The following is a 25871-nucleotide window of genomic DNA, read 5'->3' as shown; positions in this document are numbered from 1 at the left end:
AGAGAGAGAGAGAAGAGGGTACTCAAGGAATGTCCAGAAAATGAGTGAACAAAGCCCCCAAAGATCTGCGATGCTTGTGTACATTTCTAAATCCAGGGACAAGGTTTCTCAATGCGATGTGCTCCTGGTGGATGGTAAGGGTGGAGGGTGGTGGTGGTGAGGATGGTGGTGGTGGCTCTGAATCCTGAGGAGACAGACTGACAGACGCTGTCATGCCTGGAGCCTCCCAGTGGGTGTTTACCTGAAGGACTGCACCTGCCGAGGCTCCTTCTGGCTCTGCTCCCGCAGTCGGCACACATCCTTGGAGACCTGCCTCATCAACCTCTCTGCATTCAAGCCTTGCTTCTGCTCCTCTTTCGTCTGTTCAGCCTGGAAAAGGAAATACAGATTGAAACCTGAAGGCACGCCACAGGGCTAAGCTGGGGGGAGGCAAGCTGGGCAGCAGGGGACAGAGCCCACACGCTCAGCTCATGCCAAAGGGAGGAGGCACGCCTGATCCAGGGTGAGTTCATTTTAATCACGTTTAAGATTTTTACAGCTGGAAAGCCTAAGAACTCTCAAAATCAAAAAACCCAAACCAAAACAGCAATAACAAAACCCAAACAACGAAACATAAACCTGAAAACTAGCGCTCTTTCCAAGAAAGTGAACGGGTAACGTTTTGGCAAATACACTGTCAACTCTTTCTACCTTCCTAGCCCCAAGTTCCTATGTAACATAGCCAATTAAAGACCTTCATTGGTGTACAACCAACCTACTAAGCAATAACACGCAGGTAGACCTCAAGGCGCTCACACAGGAACTTTCTCTGTACCCACCCTCCCCTTAGGGCCCTTAAAGAACCACGTTCTCACTGCTGACTAAGACTTTACTAAAATTCATTCTCTAGGTTACTGCTGCTGACATGTAGATATTGTGTGTGTGTGTGTGTGTGTGTGTAATATATATAATGGCCACTTCCACATCTCACTCATTTGGTGACCTAATCAGCAAATCCATACTGATGGCCTTCAGTAAGAAGAGTCTGTCAGTGGTAAAGATGGCAGACTCTGGGGCAGAGCCATCTGACTTCGGAATTCCCTTTTGCTCACTTACTGGCTGGCAGCCTGGGCTAGGGGCCTGGCTAGCCCTGGGCCATAGTTTCTTTCTAAGTACTTCAAAGGTCTGTTTGGAGTTTAAATGAGCCAATCTACCTAAACCATTTGGTACCTGAGCCAACCAACGCATCATTCAATCTCCTATCTCCTGTTTACTCTGTCCTGTTAACATTTCCTGGAGGCTACAGTCTAACAGAAGGCAGGGCAGAGCTGTGAACAAGACAGATGAAGTATAACAAACGAGAAAAACAAGAGAAAAGGGTAGAGAATGAAATGTGCATAAAAATTTAAAATGCTCTTTTCACTCTAACGGACAGACACCCTGTCCATTCTGGCTGTAATACGACTGCTTGGTCGGCTTCTGGACTCCCTGTCACCTCCCCCACCACCCCTCGTGGAGTCTCCTCAAGGTCTTGGTCTGCTGTGAACTTCCTCAACAGCCATTATGAAACCTGCATAGCTTCTGCTCCCCACACAACGAGAGCACTGAGGACTTTAGAGAACAAGACAACAGTATTAATTAGAGAACAAGACAACAGTATTAATTATTCATATCTCTGGCATTTTTTTCAGGGTAGTCCAACTCTCAAATATGTTAGCATATGTATCACTTGAAGGTTTTTTTCTTTTCTTTTTAAACAAAACACCACCACCCTCTAGTACCCAGGCACTTTGGCATGTTGACAGAGAGACAACCTAAGAAGAAACAGAAATTTCTGCTTCTTAGGAAGAACAGGGTCCTCCCTCAGCCCACCTCTGCCTCTCCTATGGCTCAGGACAACTGGCCACTTGCTCTGCTTCCTACTCCAGAAAGGGCAATCAGCCCTCAGCCTCTGTGATGGGAGCCTGGCCTACAGAAGGCCCAGCGACTCACAGGCGCGTTAAGGGGCCTGATAAAACTCGGAACACAACAGTCTCAACTTACAGTCTTCCTAAGGGGGACGTGCAATCTGAGAACACCAACGCTTCGTTTATTATAAGCTATAGAGGCTCTCTGCCGCCATCAGGAGGGGTATGGAGGATGGGGAGGGAGGTAGATCCAGCGTCTGCCGCTGACTTAAGCACTGCTTCTCTATGATGCAGTTTTTATGGCCATTGGCAGGGTCATCGGTAGCACTTACTGAGGACCTGAGGAGAATGTCAAAGGTCCCCAGCACCACAGGGAAAGGGGCCATGCGCGCAGGTTAAGCACGATGTCCAGGGGGTGAAGGAGAAGAGGGAGCAGAAGATGCATTTGAGGCGAGTGCCCACTTCTGCAGCCATAATGAAAGGTTCACAGCTGAGCAGTCTGGATCGTCAGAGCTATTTATCTCAAACTTCAGATGGAGAGGAAAGACGTACGGGATACATATGGTTTATACAACCACAGAGTTGGTAACAATGAACACAAAACCTCTCTGTGCTCAGGGACTCAAGCCATTTTTAAAGCAGTATAAATAGGCCCTATTGAGTGAGCCCTGCATGGCTGCTTGCTATAAAGCTGTCTCAGGCAGAGGGACCAGCGACAGAGTGTGTGGAGGGGTTGGCACCAGCTGTGACAGGCAGCCCTTCCTCCAAAACTCAGGTTGCAATTTAACTGTCCTTGTGACACCGTTGTGGGGTGGGACCACAGGACCTGCCCAGTCGGCACACGTGCCTTAGGGCCTTGGTATCCATTTCCACTTCTATCAAAGAGGATGTCTTTATCTTGGGCTCCACCCCAGTCCCCAGAGCTTCCACCTTCTTATCTCATTATCTTGGTGGCAAAGTGATTTTGAAACTGAACTTATAGGAGAGCAAGGGTCAGTGTTCTGCTAGGATCACGGCCTTTCATCTATGTGCCAATGACTGTAGCCACCATCATGACTGTAGAAACCAGGGGGCTAGCCATCTGCTAGCCATCATTAGTATGGGGACAACCACAGACTCATGCTGAGACAAAGTATCCTTTTCCTGGGGAGAATTCTCAGGTGTCAGTCTTTAAGGCAAGCTTACAAAGCTGGGATGGGAAGTCTGGTTAAGGGAGAAAGGGAACCGTGGCCACTGGAGCTCTGACTTTCTCACCCTACAGAATGGAATGGGACCAGGGCCTTTCATGTGTCAGGCAAGTGCTCTACCCCCACCCCCACACACACCCCCCGAGCTATGACTCTTGGGAATTCCTGTTTTATTGAGACCAGGTTTCCTGTAGCCCAGGCTGGCCTTGAACTTGCTATGTAGCAGAGGGTAACCTTGGAACTTCTGGCCCTTCCACCTCCATCTCCTCAGTGTAGGGATTACAGTGGGCATCTTCATGCCCCATGTCATGCAGTAATGGGGGTGGAGCCCTGGGCTCAGGCTCGCAAGGCAAGCGCTGGACACCCACAGCCTCTCCTTGAGCTTTTCAGTTCAAACTGGAACGGAACGATCCAGGGTTTCCAGGCAGTTCTGAGCTCTAGGGATCAGATTCTGCCTTATGTATGAGAAGACCACCTTGTGTGTTGCATGGGACCTGTTCTGTGAGCAACACACATGCAGCGCAGCGGTAACTAACTGCTGGCAAGGGAGCCACCACACTCGGCGATGCCCTGCTATGGGCTGTGTTGTGACTGTACCAAATCACAAGGCCCGTGATACTCGAGGAGAGCTATACAGTGACTGGTGCTGAGCATGCACTGGGGGTGCATCTGTGAGGGTATGCCTAGTACCAGTGTTATAACGACACCTGTGACACCAATAACAAAGTGCTAATAATTAGGAGGTATAAGTTGAATTGCCTCCTACATCATACAAACTGTTATGGCAGTGACAGTCTTCAAAGCGATCACTTACATGGAGTTATGTCAATTTCATATTGTGTTTGCAGGTCTGCCTGCAACCCTATTTCTAGGCCTTGCAAAACAGGCTAAGATGAGATGCAGGAAAATCCAAACAAACAACGGGTCTCAGGTGCTGGTACCCAGGAAGCTAAGCGGCCACTATGTCCTTCCTCTGCCATTTCTTTCCCCAGTGTAACATCTTGAGAGATTGGCAACACAGCACCTGAAGGTCCCCATTTCAGAACAGTTCATGAGAACGGAGGGACAAGGACAGCACAAGCTTTACACGAGGATGTTAGGAACATTCACCGCTGATATTCCTGGAGCTTGTTGCAGTCCCCGTGGGGCAGTTCCTCATCCGTCTGCTGCTCTCACCCTCTCTGCAGTAAATGGAGGTTCACTCAACTCACTCCCTGAGTCTCAAGTGGGCGGGGCAACAGAACAGAAAATAGATAGCAAAGGGTAAGTTCTGCAGATGACCACCAAGGAGAGGGGACTCATAGGGCCCTGTGACATGGAAAAAGCAAAGGAGTGAGGTCTGCACGAGGCAGGCCCCTGGAGTCTACACCTAGGCTAAGGGCACCAAGCATTACAAGACTAATTTTTTACAGGAACAACTGTTCCAGGTTCTGAATGCACTGGCTGCTGGGTTTTGTATTTCCTCCATTTTCTAAGCACTGGCCGGACATGGACACGACCAAGGGCATCATGAGTGTGGAAGGAGAAGACAAGTCACCTAATGCTCGCTACACTTCCAACAATCCAACAACAGGAGAACCAGAGAGTAAAATACAACGTTTTAAGCATCAGAAAGTAGTACACTGTGGCTCTTAAACTTTCAAAAGGAGCCTTTATCCCATTCTGTAACTGGCCAGAGATGCCAAAGCCCCTCTAACTGTCCTGCGGGATGATGGCTGACCTTGGGCTTGGCAGGAGCCTCACCCACTAGGCACATCTTAGAGAAGCCCACAGGGGCTCCACTTCACTTGGGCCTTCAAGACTCTCAACAGTCACCCTACCCTGCCTTGGCTCCAGCGAGGTCGGGCGTAGAACAGCCATGGGAGAGCCACAATCAACACGTGAGGGGAAGCGGTCCTATTTCTTCTGGTACTACAGGTTCCAACTTTCCTTTTCTATGTTTAAGTCCATGCTCTGTCTGGGGTTTATTTTTACACACTATCAAGAGATGCCATGACCAACACAACTACTATTAGATAAAGCGTGTAACAGGCTGGCATACAGTTTCAGAGGCTTAGTCCATTATCATCATGACAGGAGGCATTGTGGTAGGCAGCACTGTGCTGGAGAAGTAGCTAAGAGCTACAGCTTAATCCACAGGCCAGGAGAGAGCCAGTGATAAGAACAAAAACACCTACAGAACTATCCACAAATGCATCTCACACCAAACCTCAAAGCCCATGCCCAGTGACACACCTCCTCCAACAAGGCCATGCCGCCTAACCCTTCACAATAGTGTCCTGATGATAGTGTCGCTCCAGTACGAAAGCCCATGGGAGACATTTTTATTCAAAACAGCAAATGTGGAGTAGAGGCATAATGCCTTTGGGCTCTGTGTGGCAAATCCATTTCCTGGCATGGGAATTGAACCCAGGTCCTCAGGGACACCACAAAATGCTCTGCCATTCAGCTACATCCCCAAGTGCATTCCTGCCTTCTGTCCTCTGACTGACATGTCCCTGTACTGCACAGCAGTCCTCCACACACATGTGCCTGTTCCTGGGCTCTGTTTAATAGAGCGATTCTCAACCTGTGGGTCGCGACCATCGGAAAACACAGATATTTATGTTGTGATTCGAAACAGTAGTAAACTTACAGTTCTAGAGTAGCAACAAAACAATCTTATGGCTGGGAGTCACAACATGAGGGAGACTGTCAAAGGGTCACAGCATTTGGAAGGTTGAGAATTACTGACTTAATATCCGTCTCTTGCTCCTTCCGAATTCCACACTGTCGAGCTACTCTTGACTATTTTAATAAATCCCAACTACTGAAGGGTGAATCCCCTCCCTTCTTTTTCTTCAACATCCATAAAGAAGCACATAGGCATTTTGCCTGGAATAGACTGGATGGTCCATTGTAGGAAGCCAACTGCTGTGTACTAGTAATTCTTCCGTGTTAATGATCGGTAAACTATGGTCTGCCAGATATTTTTTAAGTGAAGTTTTGCTGGAATACGGCCATAGTCACGTATCTACAATTTTTTAATTATTTTAATTTTAAATTATGTATATGTATGTGTCTGTTGGTGGCTATGTAAGTGACAGGATCTGCCCCGCCACCGGCTTAGCTAACAAGCAGTTGTAAGCAGCCTATGTGGGTGCTTGGCCCTGAACTCTTTGTCTTGAAGCGCAGGAAGCTCTCCTAACCCCGAGCCGTCTCTTCAGGGAAGAACAGGAAGCTCTCCTAACCCCGAGCCGTCTCTTCAGCCTCCCTATGGTTCTTGGTGGTTCCTTTTGTGGTAAAATGGCCTTGTAGTGGTGACTTAGATGACATGATGGCCCCAAAGTTGAACATAGTCACTTACTGGCCCTTTAGCAGGCATCTTGAACCCTCTTTTAGTTGAGTGTGGTATTAGTTCTGTAGGCACTGTAAAGTTTGTAATTTTACCTACAATGCATACCAAATTTACTACTTGATACTATTCATTGATAATGTTATAAATGTCAATACTTAAGCTCTGTAGTTGTTTCTGGGTGGTACATAAAACATTTTACTTTATTTTATTTCATTTTATTTTATTTTTTGAGACAGGGTTTCTCTGTATATAGCCATGGCTGTCCTGGAACTCACTCTGTAGACCAGGCTGGCTTTGAACCCAGAAATCCACCCTCCTCTGCCTCCCAAGTGCTAGAATTAAAGGCGTGTGCCACCACTGCCCATTTAAAACATTAAAGGTTAAATACAAAGTTTCCACTGGGGCTCATATGTTGAAATTTAGGGCTGTGCAGCCACATGGTGCAGTGAGCCCAAGCAGGGCACCTGAAAGGCCAGGCCTTGGCCCTGACCCCTACCTCTCTGCCATGAGAAGAGCCTCCCCCAACCACCCCCTGCTCTTATAACCAGGAGCCTCTGTTTATGTGCAGGGACCATGCGACCACTGCCTGAACCCTCTGAGGCTATGAGGTAAAAACCATGGCCTTCCTCCTTTAGGGTGTCCTCTGTTATGCCAGCCATGGCTACTCACCGTAGCGCACTTGGAGAGAGAGACAACAGGTTCCACTCTGTGTTGCCCATCTTGCAAACTACCTGAAAGAACATGGCGGCTTTTCTGACTCAGATTCTTTTTATTTTAATGTAGGCATCTGTGCTACCTGCCAATAATAACAGCTTTTTTTCTTTTCAGTCATTTTGCTCTTCTGAGGGTGCGGACTACAGCTGTTAATACAGTGTTGAAGGGTGCCCAGTGCCTGTGTGGTGGTGTGAGTGAGAATGGCTCCCACAGGCTCATACAGTTGAATGCTTAGTCACCAGGGAGTGGATCTGTTTGAAAGGATTAGAAGGACTAGGAGGAGTGGCCTTGTTGGAGGAAGTTGTTGCTGGGGGTGGACATTGAGGTTTCAGAAGTCCACAACCAGGCAGGCCCAGCCTCTCTGCCTATCAATCAGGATGTAGCTCTCAGCTTCTCTCCAGCGACCGCCTGTGTGCTGCCATGTTCCTTGTCATGTTGTTAATAGACTGAGCCCCTTCACTGCAATTGAACAGTGACTCACACAATTTACTTTGGTTGTTATTCTGTTGTTTTGTTTGATTTCTGAGACAGGGCCTCACCCGATAGCCCTGGCTGGCCGAGCGCTAATACATAGACCACGCATTACAGCCTCCACATCACAGACCCATCTCCCTCTGCCTCTGCAGTGCTGGGATTAAAGGCATGGGTCACCACACTCAGCTGATTTTAAAGAAATGATTTTCTGTTTGTTTTGTTTAGGAGTACGTCTTGTTTCTGTTATTTTTCATCAGGTTAAGGAGTGTCATGAGAATTGTAAATATTAATGACTACTGCCTTTTATAATATTTGCGTATACCTATCAAGTTGCCTGATAGCTTCCCTTTGAAGTCTGTTAAGTGCGTATACAAATAAAAATTTTAATATTAAAAAAAAATCTTTCCACAGTTCAATATAGAAACAGAGTGTAGAAATATATTGTTCCAATATAGAAAACAGAAACGTGTTTTAAAAACATATGGCATTAGATTCTGTTTGCTGGGATTTTAGTTAGAGGAGCTCTGCATTTGCTATCACAGTTACACCAGCCTGTGCTTCTCCCTCTTGATTATATCTCCTGTTTTTAAAATCAGGGAGTTGGCTGCACAGATGTGGCATGTTCTTTGAGTATAAGGAATTGAGACATTTTGTTCTTGAAAATTTTGGTGGAACTTATATATAGACTTGATGTTTCTTTATGGGTAATTTTAAGTTTCTGCTGTCATTTCGTTAAGATATAGAGGACTTTTCTCTTTTTTTTTGTTTTGTTTTGTTTTTGTTTTTCGAGACAGGGTTTCTCTGTAGCCCTGGCTGACTTGGAACTCACTCTGTAGACCAGGCTGGCCTCAAACTTAGAAATCCGCCTGCCTCTGCCTTCGAAGTGCTGGGATTAAAGGCATGTGCCACCACTGCCTGGCGATAGAGGACCTTTCAACCTCCTTTCTTTAGTTCTATTTCCCTAGATGTTTGTTGAAATTGTGGGCATATAGTGCTTACAATTCAATGAATCTTTAAATCTTAGATTTGTCAGGTCTGTTCATCAATATTGCAGCTGCCTTCTGTTGTTACAGCAAAACACCTGAGAGAACACCTTACAGAGGGAAAGGTTGGCTTCCTCCGACCCGGAGCTCTGCTGCGTCTGAACCTACTGATGGAGGCAGGAGATAACTGTGAAGAGAGAGTGTGGTGGAGCTCAGAGGGTCATCTGGAATGAAAGCCTCTTAAAGGCTCCCCCATGACTCCTCTCCTGTTAAACCCCCACCTTCCAACAGCTCTGTCAGCTAGGAAATCTTTTGCAGAAGACCTTAAAGTTCTTTTTTTTTTTTTAAAGATTTATTTATTTATTATATGTAAGTACACTGTAGCTGTCTTCAGACACACAGAAGAGGGCATTAGATCCCATTACAGATGGTTGTAAGCCACCATGTGGTTGCTGGGATTTGAACTCAGGACCTTTGGAAGAGCAGTCAGTGCTCTTAACCACTGAGCCATCTCTCTAGCCCCTAATCTTAAAGTTCTTGTGGCCCAGTCGCTTCTCAACACTGCACAGGTGGGACCAAGCCTTTCAGTTCAAAAGACAAACTTGTTATGGGGAGGATCCTTTCCTATCAGAAACTTCAAGGAAGTATTGTCTGTACTCAGATTCCTATCCTAAGAATTATATTAAATGAAAATAATGCTTAAGCACTTGTAACATGTCAATTGTATGAAAAGCTCTACCTGAAGATTACATGCAGAAATGAATATAGATTGCTAAGCAAAAATGTAAATCCTAACCCTGGGAATGAATCAATATTATACTTAGGCAGATTCGGTAATATTTAGGTCACACATTAGAAACAATCCCTTTAAAATAATTGATTTTTGGAGGTTGGAGAGATGGCTGAGTGATTAAGAGCACTGACTGTTCTTCCAGAGGTCATGAGTTCAATTCCCAACAACCACATGGTGGTCACAACCATCTGCAATGGGTCTGAGCCCTCTTCTAGTGTGTATGAAGAGAGCAATGGTGTACTCATACATAAAATAAATGAATAATCATTTTAAAAAATATTTGATTTTTGCTAGGCAGGATGGTACATAACTGTAATCCCAGCACTTGGGAGGCTGAGGCAGGGGGATTATATGATCTCTTTTCTGTTTTGAGACAGGGCCTCATTATATAGCCCTGGATGTCCTGGAACTTTGTAGACCAGGCTGGTGTTGAACTTACATATATTCTTCTGGCTCTGTATCCCAGGGGCTGAGATTGAAGGCATTCTTAAATAGCCCAAGCTATTCAGTGAGAAGCTTTCTCAAACAGAAACAACCCCCCCCCCCAAGACAACAGCATAAAGCCCCTAACAATCTAATCTGCGCACGATAGCACTTGCCTTTAATCCCAGCACTCTGGACACAGAGGCAGGTGAATTTCTTTGAGGATAGCTTGGTCTACATAGCAAGTTCTAGGCCAGCCAGGGCTACATACTGAGGTACCACAAACCAACCAACCAACCAAAAACTCCCCAATTCCAAACAGAACAACCCCCCAATTATTTGTTTATTCAGCGATTCAATCTTATTTTCTATACATGTTTTAGGGTGGAAGGCAAACATATACTATTAAGTAAAATATAATCTTTGAGGCAGGAAAGTGAAAATTAGAACATTAAAATTAGCAATGTCTCTATAACTCCTGTGGCAAAGTGCTGAAATGTAAGCACAGGGCACTACTGGCCGAAACACAAGAAGTGCGGAGGGCTCCCTTCCTACCAGAGACTGCAGAGGCGCCTGGGGGTGGGGTGCTACTGTTTGTAGCTGGGGCACAGCCACTACCACAGCAGACACTACAGTGGTAGGGTAGTAAAAGGACGGGAAGATGCCCAAGTTGGGAACCTCATCCAAGGTGCCACCCAGCCCCAGGGCGCAGCTGCACTAGCCCCGCCCGCCCAGTTGGCGGGGTCCGGGAGCCCAGTACCTGCTTCTCTGCTTGCTTCAGAAGCCTCTGGAACCTCTCGTCCTCCAGCACGCCAGGGGGAAGTTCAGTCTCCCCCTGAGCCTTCAGCTCCTCCAGCTTCTGCCGTAAGCCTCTCAGGGCCTGCAGCTCATCATTGAGGCGACTCTGGCGGGTCAGCGAGGCCTGCAGGTCCAGCTCCAGGTCCAGAGATGTGCGCACGGGGCATTCCTGAGCAGTCCTCCTGAGGGTGGGCTGGCAAACCGCCTGCAGAGGGAGACGACAGAGACCCCTGTTACTATCTCTGCCCTTCCTGCACATGACAGGAGGCAAAACTGGACACATGGCTTGCTTTGGCTAAAGCCAGGACCGTGGGAAAAGAATCACCTCTAAGCAGACGCTTGTCAAAGGCGCCCTGAGATCTGTACATTTCTGCCTCCTGCTGGGGACACAGCAGAAAGCCAGAGGAGGAGGCTCCCCCAGCCTGGGACTCTGTGAGAACAGCAGAGCTGCTCCAAGCCAGCCTGTCATGAACTAGTTGCTGCGTAGAAAAAAAAGCTGCATCATTTCAAACTACAGAAATTATAAAAAGTGGGTCGGTGAGATGGCTCGGCCTGACGGCCAGAGCTCAGGGGGCCCACACTGTGGGTGGAGAGAGCTCCTCAAAGTTGTTCACTGACCCCCACGCATGAAGTGCCCCCAAATATTTAAATAAAACAATTTTAAGTGGATACCATAGCCCACGGCGAGTGCCACAGCTGTGAGCCAGGCAGTGAGCCCCGGGTCATGGGTCTGTCTTGCAGCCAGAGGTCTCCATTCCAGCTCCTGCCTGCCCACTGTGCACCATCTACTTCCACATCCGTTTCCCCCGGGGCCCACCTGCCCACTTGTCAAGAAATAAGGTAGGCGGGAGTAAATAAATGTATGCGGGTGGGCTTATTGTAGACAGAAGATTAGGAAGGATTCAGTATGAGGCTGTGTGCAGCAGTGAGCTGTGAACTTATGTTGTACCCACCCTAAGAAGCTGTCGAGAAACAGAGGACCCAGGAGGAGGCAGTCCCACTTGAGGAAGGACTTAAACAAAGACAACATGAGAAGGACTAGAACTGGGAGGAGAGGGTTTCTTACCTGGCTTCACAACAGGGGGATGGAAGCTATGGGATGCCTAAGCCTGGATACAGGTGCTCCAGTTTGGACATCTGAGGAACCGTGGTGGTCGTAACAGATGCAAATGAGGGCGCCTTTCTCTGACTCAGACTGAGACCTCGCCCAAACGGAAATACTTATTTTCCCTTTAATGGTTCTGGGAATCGAACTTGGGACCTTGTAAGTCTGAACATCCTATCAGTGAGCTATCCCCTAGCCTTTTTTTGTTTGTGTTTGTTTGGTTGGTTTTTTTTTGTTTTTTTTTGTTTTTGAGACAGGGTTTCACTGTGTAGCCCTGGCTGTCCTGGAACTCACTTTGTAGACCAGACTGGCCTCGAACTTAGAAATACACCTGCCTTTGCCTCCCAAGTGCTGGGATTAAAGGCATGTGCCACCCCCCCCCACCCCCCCCACCCCCCGGCCCCAGCCTTCTTTTTATTTCTAGGCAGATTTACCAAGTTCCCAGGCTGGCCTCAGACTCACTTTGTATTCTGTCTTTGAACTTATGGCCTTCCTAGACAGCTTCCTATGTACCTGAGAATCTTTATGGGCCCTGTTCTGAAGCAGATCTCTCCAAGATTAAAGAGTTGGACTGTGCAGATATTCACACTTGGTCTGTGGGTTCCCTGTCAGGGATGAGTAGACACATCCTCACGTCTCCCCAGGAAGAATGCCACATCACATTGGGTACAATAGGCCCAGCCTGGAATAGCCTTGTCTTCAGTATCTGTTTAGCTTCTGCAGCATTGTTATTAGGGTTCCCTGATTCAATCCCGGGCAAGATCCCACAGCAAGACAAGAAGTATCTAGGCATGCAAATGCTTTGCATACATGACTCCCTTTCAGGGTCAGAAATCCAGGCTGGGGTGATGGCTCCCGAGTAAACATGCTAAGCACACACGACAAATGAACCAAGTATGAATGTGGTAGCACGTGTCTCATTCCTACCATAAGATGGGAGACACAGACAGGAGAACTGGTTAGAAGCTTACAGGCCACCTAGGCTAGGATAAGCAGTGCAGCCGCAGAGACAAGAGACCTTCCTCAGAAGGTGGGAGAGATGAACCGACTCCCAAAAGTTGTCCTCTGACTTTCATACAGGCTGTGGCGTGCACATGCACGTTAGACACACGCACGCCTTCAGCAAAAGTGCACAGAGCCTCTTAAGGACCTGTGTGCAGGGCTGTGTCAGCAACCGGCGCTCAACAGCGAGCTCTCTCAGTGGAAAGGGCAGCACTGACTCCTTGCTTTCTACCGCACGACTATTCCCTGTATCATTTTCAATGTAGCTGCATTGTCACTAGGTTGGGAAGAGCTGGGCACGGCTGGCTGGGGAGCCAGAGTGAGGAGGGCTCGGCACAGCACTGTCAAGCAGTCCTCTCTGATCCCGTGACTCACTGTGAGGCCGTGCAGGTAAACCTTTGCTGTGCCTTGCACTGAGACCTCTATAGAGCTTTCACGACAGGATTCCTAAATCAAAACGCCACCCTCTCAGTTTACTGGAACTGTAGCTGCCTTCCCTAAAACCAGCTAAAACCCCCAACTTAAGCACCACGTCAGGATTCACCTTTTTCTAGCTAAAGGAGTTCTGCTAACTAAGCTTGCGAGTAACCTAGCCCTGCTCTGTCCCTCCTGTGTTAAAATGGCACAAAGCTGCCATCCCCTAAAAGTGAGAGCTGCTTCTGAAGACAGGGGATGTAGAAAGAAGAAAGACCTGTCTTATCCACATTAACTTTTAATCCTAAAAATAATTGTTTATCCAAGTTATAAAATTTGTCATAAAAAACGACACCCCCTTCTTCCCCAGAAACCCTACAAAGCACCCCGGGGCTACTCCTTTGTAGAGTATCTGTTCCCTCAGGGAGGTGCCGGGTTGAAATTCTCCCACAATCACTCAAGAACTGGCCATGGTGGAGACGTGGAAGCCCCCACCAGAAATGGGTGTTTAGCTCACTGACGCTGGGGGACAAACCTGCTTCCTTCCACCCTTCATCACCAGACTCCAAACCAGGGCTAAACACATGCCCCTGGCTCGGTAAGTGACTCGGAGCTGCAGCTGCAGGGCCTTCAGTGACCAGCCCAAGAGCTGGCAATGCCCACCCCCAACTATTCTGAAATTTATGGTCTTCAAGGCTGGCTTGGGGATCACTTACCCTTTTGACCCGCAAACTGCGCCGCTCAGTGGAGTTCCGCACAAACAAGGATTTTTTGGCCAAGGTTGAGCTGTCACTGTCACTGCGATTTAACTGGTGCCCAAAGACAAAAGGGAAAGACAATAATTACCAAATAACCAACAGAGCTGGTGGCAGTCACAACAGAGGCGTTCATGGGATAAGGCAGGGAGCGAGGTGCCATGTGAGCTATCTGCTTCTTTCCCCTTCTCTTTCGAGCCGCTCAAAGCAGGGCCTCACACAGGCTAGGGGACTGATCGGTCTTTAGCCCATGAGCTGTATTTTAAAGAAACTGTTTCAAAAATAATTTCTTCCCTACTCTTTGGCTTTCTGAACTTAATTTTCTTAAATAATTTGAAGAGCTGCCTTTGGATGCAGATAAGACTGCTATGTGAAGGTAACTGTTTTTGTTTTGTTTTAATGAAATGAGTTCGGTCCTTGTATCTCACAGGTGGCTTGTTTCTCTAGGGGGCAGCACTAAGCCTGTGCTGCCCAGATGCGCATGCCTACTCCTCTCCTTCCATTTCCCACAGCGCACAGGAAACAGCTTGGGCGCCACCACCCACAGCACCACACGGCTTCTTCAGCACTCTGGTCTGGCGCACTCACAAGAACAAAAGTTCTACAAAACTTTCTAGGAAAGTGTTCAATAAAAGTATTTTATTGCCTGAATATGTTCAGAAACTTAAAAGTTTCTCTCTCTCTTATTGTATGTAATATTACATCCATTTACTGTGATTCATAAATAATTCATGAAATAGAACTTGGGAAACTGATGTAAATCTCGTAATTTTCTTCACAGGACTGAGCCTGATTTGGGGACTGGAGGTCTTAGAACATGATTTTTGTTGTAAAATCCAATTCACATTTTCTCTTCAGCAAGATTAACATGGCTAGAAATGCATACGAAATATGCAAAATACATTTCTTAAGATACTTTATGTTTCTAAACATAGGAGTTCAACAATTCTTAGCATCTAAATCCTTAAACAACTTCTTTGCCAAGTAAATTCCATTAGGGCCAGCAAGACACTGAGTGTTTGGGGAGACAAACCAACTTCAGGAACCCCCAGGGTATGACAGTCTACTCAGTCAGCTCTGCAGGCCCTGGGCACAGTCTCTGCTCTCAGCGGGCCACTCACTGGCTAGGCCGCCATTGCTGGCGCTGCATCATCAGCGCTGTCCCTTACCCTGCAGACGTACTGACTCCGCTCGCCTGGGGAGAAGGTTTGTGAGCGCACAATCACGCTGCTTCTCACGAATGGATGCTGTCGAGAGCTGAGGCTGCTTCGGTCTTTAGGGCGAACTGCCATATTGCTGTCAACCGCTTCATCTGTATTCGTCTCCTTATCGACCTGCAATGGAAGTAGCGATTCATCGGAAGGAGCCAGGGGCATGTTCACATGGGTGCCATTCTTCTAGGAAGTGGGCGTATATCTAAAGTTACTCCGAGAGTCCTCTAGTGCTGTGGCAAGGCTTGTCCTACAGAGAACCATGCTGTAGGAAGGAGAGAGGGGAGTGGCTTTCTACTTTGAAGAATCCCTACTTGGACATGTATTATCATTAAACTGATCTTTGTCAGAACAAGGTAAAATGATCAAAGGATTAAAAACTCAATATACCTTCTGGAGAGATGGCTCAGTAGTTAAGCGCACTGGCTGCCCTTGTAGGGCTCCAGGTTCAATTTCCAGTATCCACATGGCAGCTCACCTCTGTCTGCAACTCTAGTTTTGGGGGATCTGACTCCCTCTTTCTGGCCACTGTGGCCACACACAGGGTGCACAGCCATGGGTGCAGGTGGTATGAGCAAGCACGCAGTATCCATTGAGGTAATGTGCGGTCAATAGGCTTCCATTATACAAGTGGTTTGTTCACATGCAATAAACCAGATGCTGTTGCCTAAGCCTGACTCTCCAGAGAGTTTTATCTCCCTGCCCTGTATGTACCCACGGGCAATGCAGTCTTGGCAGGGAAAACGCCCTGGCAATGATGGCACTGGATTTATTGCTCACCCCCGGGGTCTGTTTCATACTCATGGTCCCTAGGTGTGCTGGTCTGGATATGCTTGCCCATGGGAAGTGCTACTATTAGGAGGTGTGGCCTGGTTGGAGTAGGTGTGGCCTTACTACAGGAAGGGCATCACTGTGGGGGTGGGCTTTGAGGTCCTAGGCTCAAGTTTCTCCTGCAGAAGGCAGTCTCCTCTGGCTACCTGTGGATCAAGCTGTAGAACTTCCAGCTCCCTCTGCCTGCCTGCACAGTACTGGACTGAACCTCTGAACCTGTAAGCCAGCCCCAATTAAATGTTTTCCTTTATAAGAGTAGCCTTGGTCATGGAGTCTCTTCACAGCAATGGGAACCCCAAATAAGACACTGGGCCTAACCAAATCAATGTCATCTTTCAAAACAGGTTTCTGCTAGAACTTCAGCCAGCCCAGGTGAACTCTGAATTCTTACTTCATGTTTAATACTGAAACAGGCTTTGCACCTTGATACCATTAAGTAGCCCCTGCCTGCCCCTGATTTCTCTATAATAGAAGCAAGATTTAGTTGAGAGAGAGTCTTGCCATGGAGCCCAGGCTGGCCTGACACTCATCATCCTCCTGCATCAGCCTCCTGAGGGTTGGGATTACAGGATTCACCACACCTGGGTCAGAAAATATTTGTTTTAATTAAAAAAAAAATGGTTTTTTTTGGTTATTGGTTGGTTGGTTGTTTTGGAGATAGGGCCTTGTATGTCAGCCAGTCTATAAACTCTCTACACAGCTGATGGTCCTCTGACTGTATCTTCTCAATGCCAGAAACACAGCGGCGTGCCCACTGTGGCTATTTGTATGGTGCTGGGATTGAACCCAGTGCTGTGAGTATTGTAGCAGTTCAGCTACATCTCTAGTCTCAGACAACACTTTTTTTTTTTTGGTTTTTCGAGACAGGGTTTCTCTGTGTAGCCCTGGCTGTCCTGGAACTCACTTTGTAGACCAGGCTGGCCTCGAACTCAGAAATCCGCCTGCCTCTGCCTCCCGAGTGCTGGGATTAAAGGCGTGCGCCACCACGCCCGGCTCCAGACAACACTTTTAACAAGCACTCACAGAACGTTTAGAGCTATCAAGGAGCGAGTATAAAGGGAGGATTAATTTCCTGGGCCGCGTGGACTGTAAAGTGCTTTCGCTGCTGAGTAGTGGGTTCCCACGAAAGCCTTGCAGTGAGCTTGGGAGCCCAATCCTGATGTAGGAGAGGAAACAAGCAACCCCTTGGGTGGCGTCTACAGAGGCTTTGTTTTAGCAGGCTGAAGTGAACATTTACCAGGGTGGGAAGTCCAGATGGCAGCTGACCAGGGTCTTCAGCAAGCTCCTTCCTACACTGGCTTGTCTCAGGCTCCCTAGGGCATGGCCTCGGGTCCTCTGTGCAGCGGCTGCCCTCTGCCAAGGGAACCCCAGACTCTCTTGCAACCGCGGGTTCGTCAGAGGCCTCTCTTAGCATCGTTAGGCTACGGTGAAACAGAAGAAAACTGTCACTGTCAGTGTGGCAGGCCTGTTCCATGCTGCATGAGTAGGTTGGTGACCCATTTACCTGAGGGGAAACTGAGTCACACATGTGACTGAAGACACGCTGTGACAGCGGGAAGCTCTTTAAGTAGATCAAGAAAAAAGATTGTTTCAGGAATCCAGAGCAAAATCACCACTACAAAATATTAAGTTTATGAAACTTGGCCAAGTCTCCCGATATTCAACAGAAATATCCAAGGACCACAGACAAGTTTTAACTTCAGCATATAAAAACATGATAGTCACTATAAAATAACTTGATATTATTCAATTCACTGTAGAATTAGTCATAAAACAGTTGACTATTCTTAGCTAAGACGTGAGGATTACCTAACACTAACTGTTCACTGTCAGGCAGGCACAGAGCTGTGTGAACTATCAGGTGACTGATGGCCTCACATGCTCGTGGCTTGAAAGTGAGAGGTGACAAGGACATGACCACATGGCCAGAGAGCCGGCTCACTCGGTGGTTAAGAGCACTGGCTGCTCTTCCAGAGGACCCAGGTTTAGCTCTCAGCTCCGGGCAGCAGTTCACAGACCTCTGTAACTCCAGGTCTGGGGATCAGACGCCCTCTTCTGGCTTTTTAGGGAACTGCATGCACGTGGTGCACATGTAGACAAAACACCCATACACATAAAATAAAAAATAAAAATATAAAAAAAATATTTTTAAAGTATGTGATCAGGGGCTGGAGAGATGGTTCAGTGGTTAAGGGCACCAACTGCTCTTCCGAAGGTCCTGAGTTCAAATCCCAGCAACCACATGGTGGCTCACAACCATCCGTAATGAGATCTAACATCCTCTTCTGGTGTGTCTGAAGACAGCTACAGTGTACTTAGATATAATAATAAATAAATCTTTAAAAAAGTAAAAATAAAACAAAAATCTGTAATCAGGTTATACTAAGTGACACTGCAGGACCACTGTGAGGTTGGAACATGGCACGCTTTGCTGAGTTTCCTGTCCTAAAATTAGAAAGAATCCTTTTCACTGACTTAAGTGTCAAGCCTTAACCACAATGGGTGACATATTGGCAGACTGACACAGACTGGTTATTAAGTGTCCGGCCATGAAGGGAACACAAGGGAGAACCAATGATGACTACAGAGAACTGAAAGCCCCCCTTTTAAGCCCATTCCTTGAATTGGCAGAAAAGCTTGATGCTTAGGGACGCTAGGACAAACCTTATGAACGTTTGTCTCTCCCATGCTGCCTTATCCACGGTGTCCCTGTGCCTTTGTACACACGCTGTAGCCCTTCCTTACAAATATCCATGTTAACATTCGTGACATTCCTCATCACTCTGAATGTCTAACATGTTTTATCTTTGCATGTGTACATACATACTCACTCGTTCAGACCTTACACGCCAGCAGTCGTCCCACTGCACATAACAGTATAACGACTGTTCATAAAAATTAATCTGAATTCGTTTATACATGAAAGCTACTCAAAATGGAGGCACTGGCTAAAATGTCTTTTTAGAGAATATAGCAGACACCTAGGAGATGGCCTTTGCATGCAGACAGACACACAGACACACGACCCGGCATCCTTAAAGGATGGGTTGCTGACACAGAAGAGGAAACCCAAGACCAATATTGCAATGGTAATAGCGACATTGCCTAAGAACATCCTGAATGATACTTCTGGGAGAGAGAGAGAGAGACAGAGACAGAGAGACAGAGAGAGAGAGAGAGAGAGAGAGAGAGAGAGAGAAAGTTGCGACCCTTTAATACATCATATTGTTGTGATCCCTAATCATAAAAATTATTTTGCTGTTACTTCATAATTGTAATTTTGACACTGTTATGAATCAACATAAATATCTGTGCTTTCTGATGGTCTTAGGCGATCCCTGTGAAAGGGTTGTCAGACCTCAGGGGTCCCTACCTACAAGCTGAGAACCACTGCTCTGTAAAATAAGGTTTCATAGCTTTCTAAATGAAAGTAAGTGTAGACAAAAATCAAATGCACAGCACACAGTAGGCACTGCCACAGGCAGCAAGAGAAAGAGCCCAGCCAGTGGGCTGACCCTGCCAGTTTCTCCCTTCCTTCCTCTAACTCTCCAATGACAGGGAGAGGCTCCAGCCAGCACACCCTGATGCCGCACTGTTTGCCACAGTTCCAAACTAAGATAGGAACCTATAAGCCACCCCAAAGGTCCTGAGAGAAACTAAGACTGGCCCAAGTTCCCCAGAGAAAGGCAGAGGCTGCTCACCAGTCTCCCCCTGGACCCCGCTGCTCTGGCCTCAGCTCCTCCTCCTCCTCCTCGTGGGCCAGTTCTTGTTCCACAGCCAAGAGCTCAGCTGAAGTTCTTGCAAGTAAGGCTGACACGGCGTCCTGCAGAACGGAAACCATACGGCACTTAACACCAGACACTCCAAATCTGATGCAGACTTACATTTCCAGCTGTGAAGAAACAGCTTGAACCAGACCTGCTGAGAACAGATATGAAAGCTGAGCAAAATGAAACCAAAAACAAACTCCCAGATGTTGCAAGGCAAGAGGACTGTCAGGGGGCTGTCAGGCTGGAGGGCTGAGGTCCCAGAGAGAGCGAAGACAGAAGAGAGGTGACCATCACTGCCAGTGCTTCCTCTAACGGCATTTGTCAACCTAGCTGTGAGGCCTGCAGGCTCAACAGATGGGCGCCTGGAATGGTGGCCCCGCAGCCCACAGCATGCAAACACCAGCATGGAGTGCAGAGCTACCAAGGCAGTCCACATAAAAGGGGTTGAGGAAATGAATGGTGAGGTGGGCCCCACATTACACATTTTGCCTTCCAAGGCTACATCTGTACAAAGCCAGACACAGCGAAAGCCAAAACCAGCCACTAGCAACCTAAACAGCCAGCAGATATCTCATGCCTCACAGGGCTCACAGAGAGAAAACTTGGAATTCAATCCCCCAGGTGATGCAGGCAACTTTCCCATGGTGTCATCTGCCTTCCAGAGAGCATCAGCTCCTCTCAGCAGTATTTCAGCTGGCGCTTTTACAGCCTCTTATTCAATACGGCCAGCATTCCACCAACAGCTAAGGGTAGGAAGCCAACCCCCCTCCCCCACCCAAAAAAAAACCCAGTAGACAACAGAGGCAGAGCCACAAGTGATTCACACACTGCAGTTTATCAGAGACAGCAATTAAACTTTGACAACTCGCATATTAAAGAAAAACTGATGAAATTACAGATTCTTCTACTAACATGAAGACAAAGAAAACCACATCAATGCATAGGAAAACAGCCGCTGCATGGCAGGGAGGAGAGAACCTGTCGAGCAGTGGGAGGAGACAGGGCGGGGTCCGCTCTAACAGTTTAGGTTGGGTCGGTGGCAAGATGACAGCTCACAAGGCCATGTCCATGGGAATGGATGGGAGAGAAGTCAGGACAAACAGCCACCAACAGAGAAGACAAACAGCTAAGACAGGTTAGTTGGTGCCCTAGTCACGGCAAGGGAGGTATGTTCAAGGACTCTGCCCCTGATCATCCTAAGAACTGGGGGTAAGAGAAAACCAGGGGACAGGTTTGTACCGCTGAACACTGAAGCCACAGGCTGAGCTGAGCACACTGGGAGGAAGAGTGGAGCACGGCGCCTTACTGGCATCTGAGGGAGAGAGACAGTTTGGTAAAGGAGCCTGAAGCAGAGAGTCCTGACACCCCCCATGCTCTGATACCATGGCCACTGCCAGGACAAGCCATTTGGGGACCCTCTGATCAGGGACACAGGAAGTTGGTGGCAGAACTTGATGCAGCATCCCAGTAGAGGGGCTGGAGCACAGGTGGCCGGGCTCTGCACACCCTTGGAGCCCAAGGCACAGAGCCTTACACATCAACTGGGCTCCACAGCAACAGAGGCAGGACTGTCTGCTCAGCCTGGGGAAGTCAGACTGGGGGAGCCTGGCAGAAAGCAGCCAACCACAAGACTTCTCTGGAGGCACAGTGGCTGGACTTGGCTGAGCTACTTGGACTAACAGCCCTTCTTACCACAACCTGTGGAGTCTGACTAGAAAACAAAGGGGAGACCCACAATCCGAGGAGCAGAAGAAACCACAACCTCTCCAACCAGGACACACGCTGGCAAAGAACAAAGTACTTTCTAGCTCATCTTATGGATTGTTTATTTTTATATTTTTAAATATTAATCCTTAGATCTCAAGGAATAGAAATGCTTAGAGCTGCAAACAGACATGGCCGGAGAGGGAACTTTCTTAAGCCAAGGGACCAATACAAGGAAGGGGCTGGGGCGATGGATCAGTCAGTGCAGTGGCTGCCTTGCTAGCAGGAGGCCTGGATTTGAGTCTCTGGACCTGTGTGAAAGGACCTGGGCACCGCGGCACACGTCTGGAAGCACACGTCCACCATACTGGTGCTGGGGAGGCGTGGCCATATGGAGAGCAGGGCAAAGGCTAGGCCAGTGAGGTCCTGACTCAAAAACCAAAGTGACCTGGGCATGGTGGCACACACCTTTAATCCCAGCACTTGGGAGGCAGAGGCAGGCAGATTTCTGAGTTCGAGGCCAGCCTGCTCTATAGAGTGAGTTCCAGGACAGCCAGGGCTACACAGAGAAACCCTGTCTCGAAAAACCAAAAAAAAAAAAAAAAAAAAACCAAAGTGAGAAGCACCCGACGAGTGGGGGCTGGCACTGTCCCCTGGCCTGCCACGGATGCTCACATACATGCACTCACATAAATATACCACAAACCTGTACACCAAGGGGAAAACCCACGAAACAAAGTGGAGGGCCACTAGAAGCCATAAGGGAAAAGGCCGACCTGAATGCAAGGGTGGGAGCATCAGCCTTTTGATGAGCAATGCACCACCAGGAACCCCAGAATGATAAACCCTGAAAGGAGGAACTGTCCACCGAGGCTACTATACCCTGCTCAGTGCTCACTAAAAACTGGTGGAAACACGCACGCACACACGCATTCCTGACAACCTCACCACCATGGTGGGAACTCTGAGAGTTCCTTCCCAGCTCTCCTGTCTTCTTCCTCTGGGAAGGAATAAATCACATGATCAGAGCAAACAAACCCTTAACACGCGGACAAAATCCAATCAGCCAGCTGCTGCCAACAGGACTGTAGGAAACAGCAGCCCCTCAATACTAACTCTAAGTACAAGTGACCTTAGCTCGCCAATCAATGCCGGCTAAGTGTGCTCCACTGAAAACCAAGCCTGACTTATGGCCGTCTGCAGGAACCTGACATAAGTAGTAAAGATATCCCAACTTAGAGTCAGAGTCTGGAAAGCAACCCGTAAGCCAGATGGACACAAGCTCCGCTATCAGGCCACAGTCTTTGTGGGTGTCTTAGTTAGGGTGCTCACTACCGTGAGCAGACACCATGACCAAGGCAACTCTTATAAGGACAACATTTAATGGGGCCTGGCTTACATTACATTACAGTGCATTATTATCATGGCGAGAAGCATGGCAGCATCCAGGCAGACACAGTCCTGGAGCAGGAGCCCAGAGCCCAGAGTTGTAGCTTTTAACGGCTGAACATCTCTATAACCTTTCAGATATGAACTCAATTATGAGAAAATACTAGAACAGTTCAATGTGAGCTGAATTAAGATGATTTCGTTGAAATGAATATGTTCCTAAAAAGACATAGGTACCAAAACCAATTCAAGAACAAAATTCTGAGAGTCAGAACAAATAGACATTGAATTTTCACCAGACATTTAAGAAATTACGGTTGATGTTCTCTCAGATTTCTCCTAGATGGAGATGAGGAGGGACTGCTTCGCGTCATCATCAGACAGCAGAGGCAATGGCTCAGTTGGCAAGGCGACTGTGGTGCCCCAGAACCCGAGTTTGGTCCCCAGCATGACTTCTGGGAGTGGCGGTCAAATCCTTGTGATCCCAGCACGGAATGCACAGGAGCTGAGGCCTGGCAAGCAAACAGAGGGACCTCTGCAGCGGAGGCCAGCCTTGTGCTGCAGCAGACTTCTCAGTGAGGAGGGAAGAAACCATCTCCTAGTTAAAACACATTTCTGGACAGAAAGATATTTAAGGGGCTGGAGAGAAGGCTCAGTGGTTAAGAGCACCGGTTGCTCTTCCAGCAACCCCAATTGTGGTTGCAATTCCCGGCAACCACATGGTGGCTCATAACCATCTCGAATGGGATCTGATGCCCTCTTCTGGTGTGTCTGAAGACAGCTACAGTGTACTCACATAAAATAAACAAATAAATCTTAAAAAAAAAAAAGGTATTTAAGAATATTGATACCCAAAGATGGAAAACTAACATGCCTCCAGACTGAAAACTGGTAATTTGCAAAATGGAAGTGTTTGTATTGTGGCATCAACTACATGATCTCAATGATGAGATGAATTAAAAATATGAATTAAAGTCGAAGGTTCCCATGAGCATTAAAACAACAAAGCCTCAAGTAATTACTTTATGGGAGATGAGTTCCACTTGAATCTAAGCTGGACTGGTCTCTCCTAGGCTGCTGGGAGCAAGCGGGGCTTGGGAAAGGAAGAGATACTCACGAAGGCCAGCAGACCCCTGCCCTCCACAGGCTGTGCTCCACGGCACACCACTGCTATTCCCAGCTCCGACTCACCAGGTCTATAGGGTCGAGCGTCGGCTGCTTAGACCGAGCTCCAAGCTCCTCGTTTCCGTCTTCATTCTTCTTGCAAGGCATTTGCTTGGAAGGAAGCAAATTATACCACAGCATGAAGATCTCATTGGAAAATGGTAAATCCGCCAGGCTGATCTGCGTCCCAGCCTACGGGAAGTGGAAGAAATGAAGGGAGAGAGAGAAAAATGAGAGTTTAAATTAGTATTTGTTCTTTCTGGTAAGACAAAGGCAAATGGGCGAGAATTGTCTTAAAGCAGAAGCAACACACTATTGGTGACATATGGGGCTGCCTGTGTGCGTATGTGTATGCACGTGCCTGTGTTTGTGTGCCGGTGTGTTCTTGAGTGTTTGTGCAGTGGTCAGAGGACGACTTTGAGACATGTTCCTCAGTTTCTTCTTCACTGTTTGCTTGTTTAGGAATGATAGGGTCTCTCACTGAACCTCTAGCCCCCAGCACTGGGGTTAAGGCACGCAAGTGCTGTGGTCTACACCTAGGCGCTCACACATGCGCAGGAGAGCCTAACCCATGGGGCCACCTCCCCTCAAAAAAAAAAAAGGAAAAGGAAGTCCACTTGAGATCCCACCAACTCATAGTCAGAGTCTAACCCCAAGTGCACTGCTTCTCCGAGGCTACTGCTTAACATACTTATTAATTTTACTGGAGCCTTTGACACATATTACACATGCTATGTACTGTACTGATGATGTCTAATGGCCAAACTGAATCATCTTGTTTTCTTTCTAATTTTATCATGAGATAGTATATTTTTTTTCAAATAAAGAAAAAAAAAAACAAAACCACACACACACACACACACACACACACACACACACGCACACAAAGGAAAACTATTGTCCTTTTCCCTGTGGTCACCATTAAATGTGCTACTCCTGTACTGGACCAGACAAACCCAGCTGTTTTGACCATGTGTGCCAAACCCAGCTGTTTTGACCATGTGTGCGCTGTCTGGATGCCTGCATTTGCGCCAGGCACATAGAGGGAGATGATAAACTAACTGTGCACAGCAGTGTCCTAAATACAGTCTTACTGAATTGAATCGCAGAGCTCCAAGCAGTAACACTTCTGTCTAGATACTCTAGTATAACGGAAGGGCACATGGGCTGAATAAAGGAATCACACACACTTTCAATTATTTTCTTTTTTGTTTGTGGGTGGGTTTTTTTTTTTTTTTTTTTTTTTTTTTGAGACAGAGGGTTTCTCTTTGGAGCCCTGGGTGTCCTGGAACTAGCTCTGTAGACCAGGCTGGCCTCAAACTCACAGAGATCTCCCTGCCTCTGACTCTCCAGTGCTGGGATTAAAGGTGTATACCGCCCGCCACCACCACCTGGTCACTTTATTTCAGTTTGAATCCATGAATCATGGATGGACGGTTTTGATATTCAGCTCCAGCATCTAGGAGCATAATCCACTTTGGACAGTTGTTTATTGGGAAATGGAGGTAACTGAATTTTCCATCATCAAACTTCCATGACATCGCTGCAGGCTTAAAGGAGCTTAACACAGCGAACACTGCACACAAGCCCAGCACTGGAAACTACACATGCGCTCCACGGTGATGGCCTCAGTAGAGGCCAGAGTTCTTCCACACTCAAAAGACAGGAGCGAAAATGCAAGCTCTACAGAACATTATAGCTTATAAGCAGAACTTAAAAATCTGGAATGACAGGAAAAACATTTTAGAAAAAGAAGAAATCCAGGGCTGGCGAGATGGCTCAGTGGGCAAAGGTGCTTACCACCAAGCCGGAAGACTTGTGCGCTATCCTCAGACCCTACGTGGTGAAAGGAGAGAATGAATTTCTTTCACCATCACATCCGTGCCTTGGCACATGCGCATACCATCGCACACTCCCAAATAAAGAAAGAA

The 25871-nt window shown here is 47.5% G+C and overlaps 1 protein-coding gene across 2 annotated transcripts in view; it reads right to left on the bottom strand.

Annotated features, from left to right (window-relative positions):
• Window positions 1-25871, bottom strand: part of Wwc2 (WW and C2 domain containing 2) — a 167165-nt gene that overhangs the window by 5366 nt on the left and 135928 nt on the right. The window contains exons 16-22 of one of the 2 annotated variants that reach the window (XM_021169475.3): window positions 23968-24132; window positions 19615-19736; window positions 17151-17355; window positions 15041-15205; window positions 13833-13925; window positions 10558-10800; window positions 242-369 (exon numbers count right to left, since the gene is read on the bottom strand). In XM_021169475.3, coding sequence (XP_021025134.1) covers window positions 242-369; window positions 10558-10800; window positions 13833-13925; window positions 15041-15205; window positions 17151-17355; window positions 19615-19736; window positions 23968-24132 — 1121 coding nt within the window. The remainder of the gene's footprint in view (window positions 1-241; window positions 370-10557; window positions 10801-13832; window positions 13926-15040; window positions 15206-17150; window positions 17356-19614; window positions 19737-23967; window positions 24133-25871) is intronic. The other variant, XM_021169476.3, reaches the window with a different exon arrangement.

Source organism: Mus caroli, unplaced genomic scaffold (assembly GCF_978045245.1).
Source record: "Mus caroli unplaced genomic scaffold, Mus_caroli_1 scaffold_10, whole genome shotgun sequence".
NCBI classification, from domain to species: Eukaryota; Metazoa; Chordata; class Mammalia; order Rodentia; family Muridae; genus Mus; species Mus caroli.
This window is presented reverse-complemented; position numbering and strand designations above follow the sequence as displayed.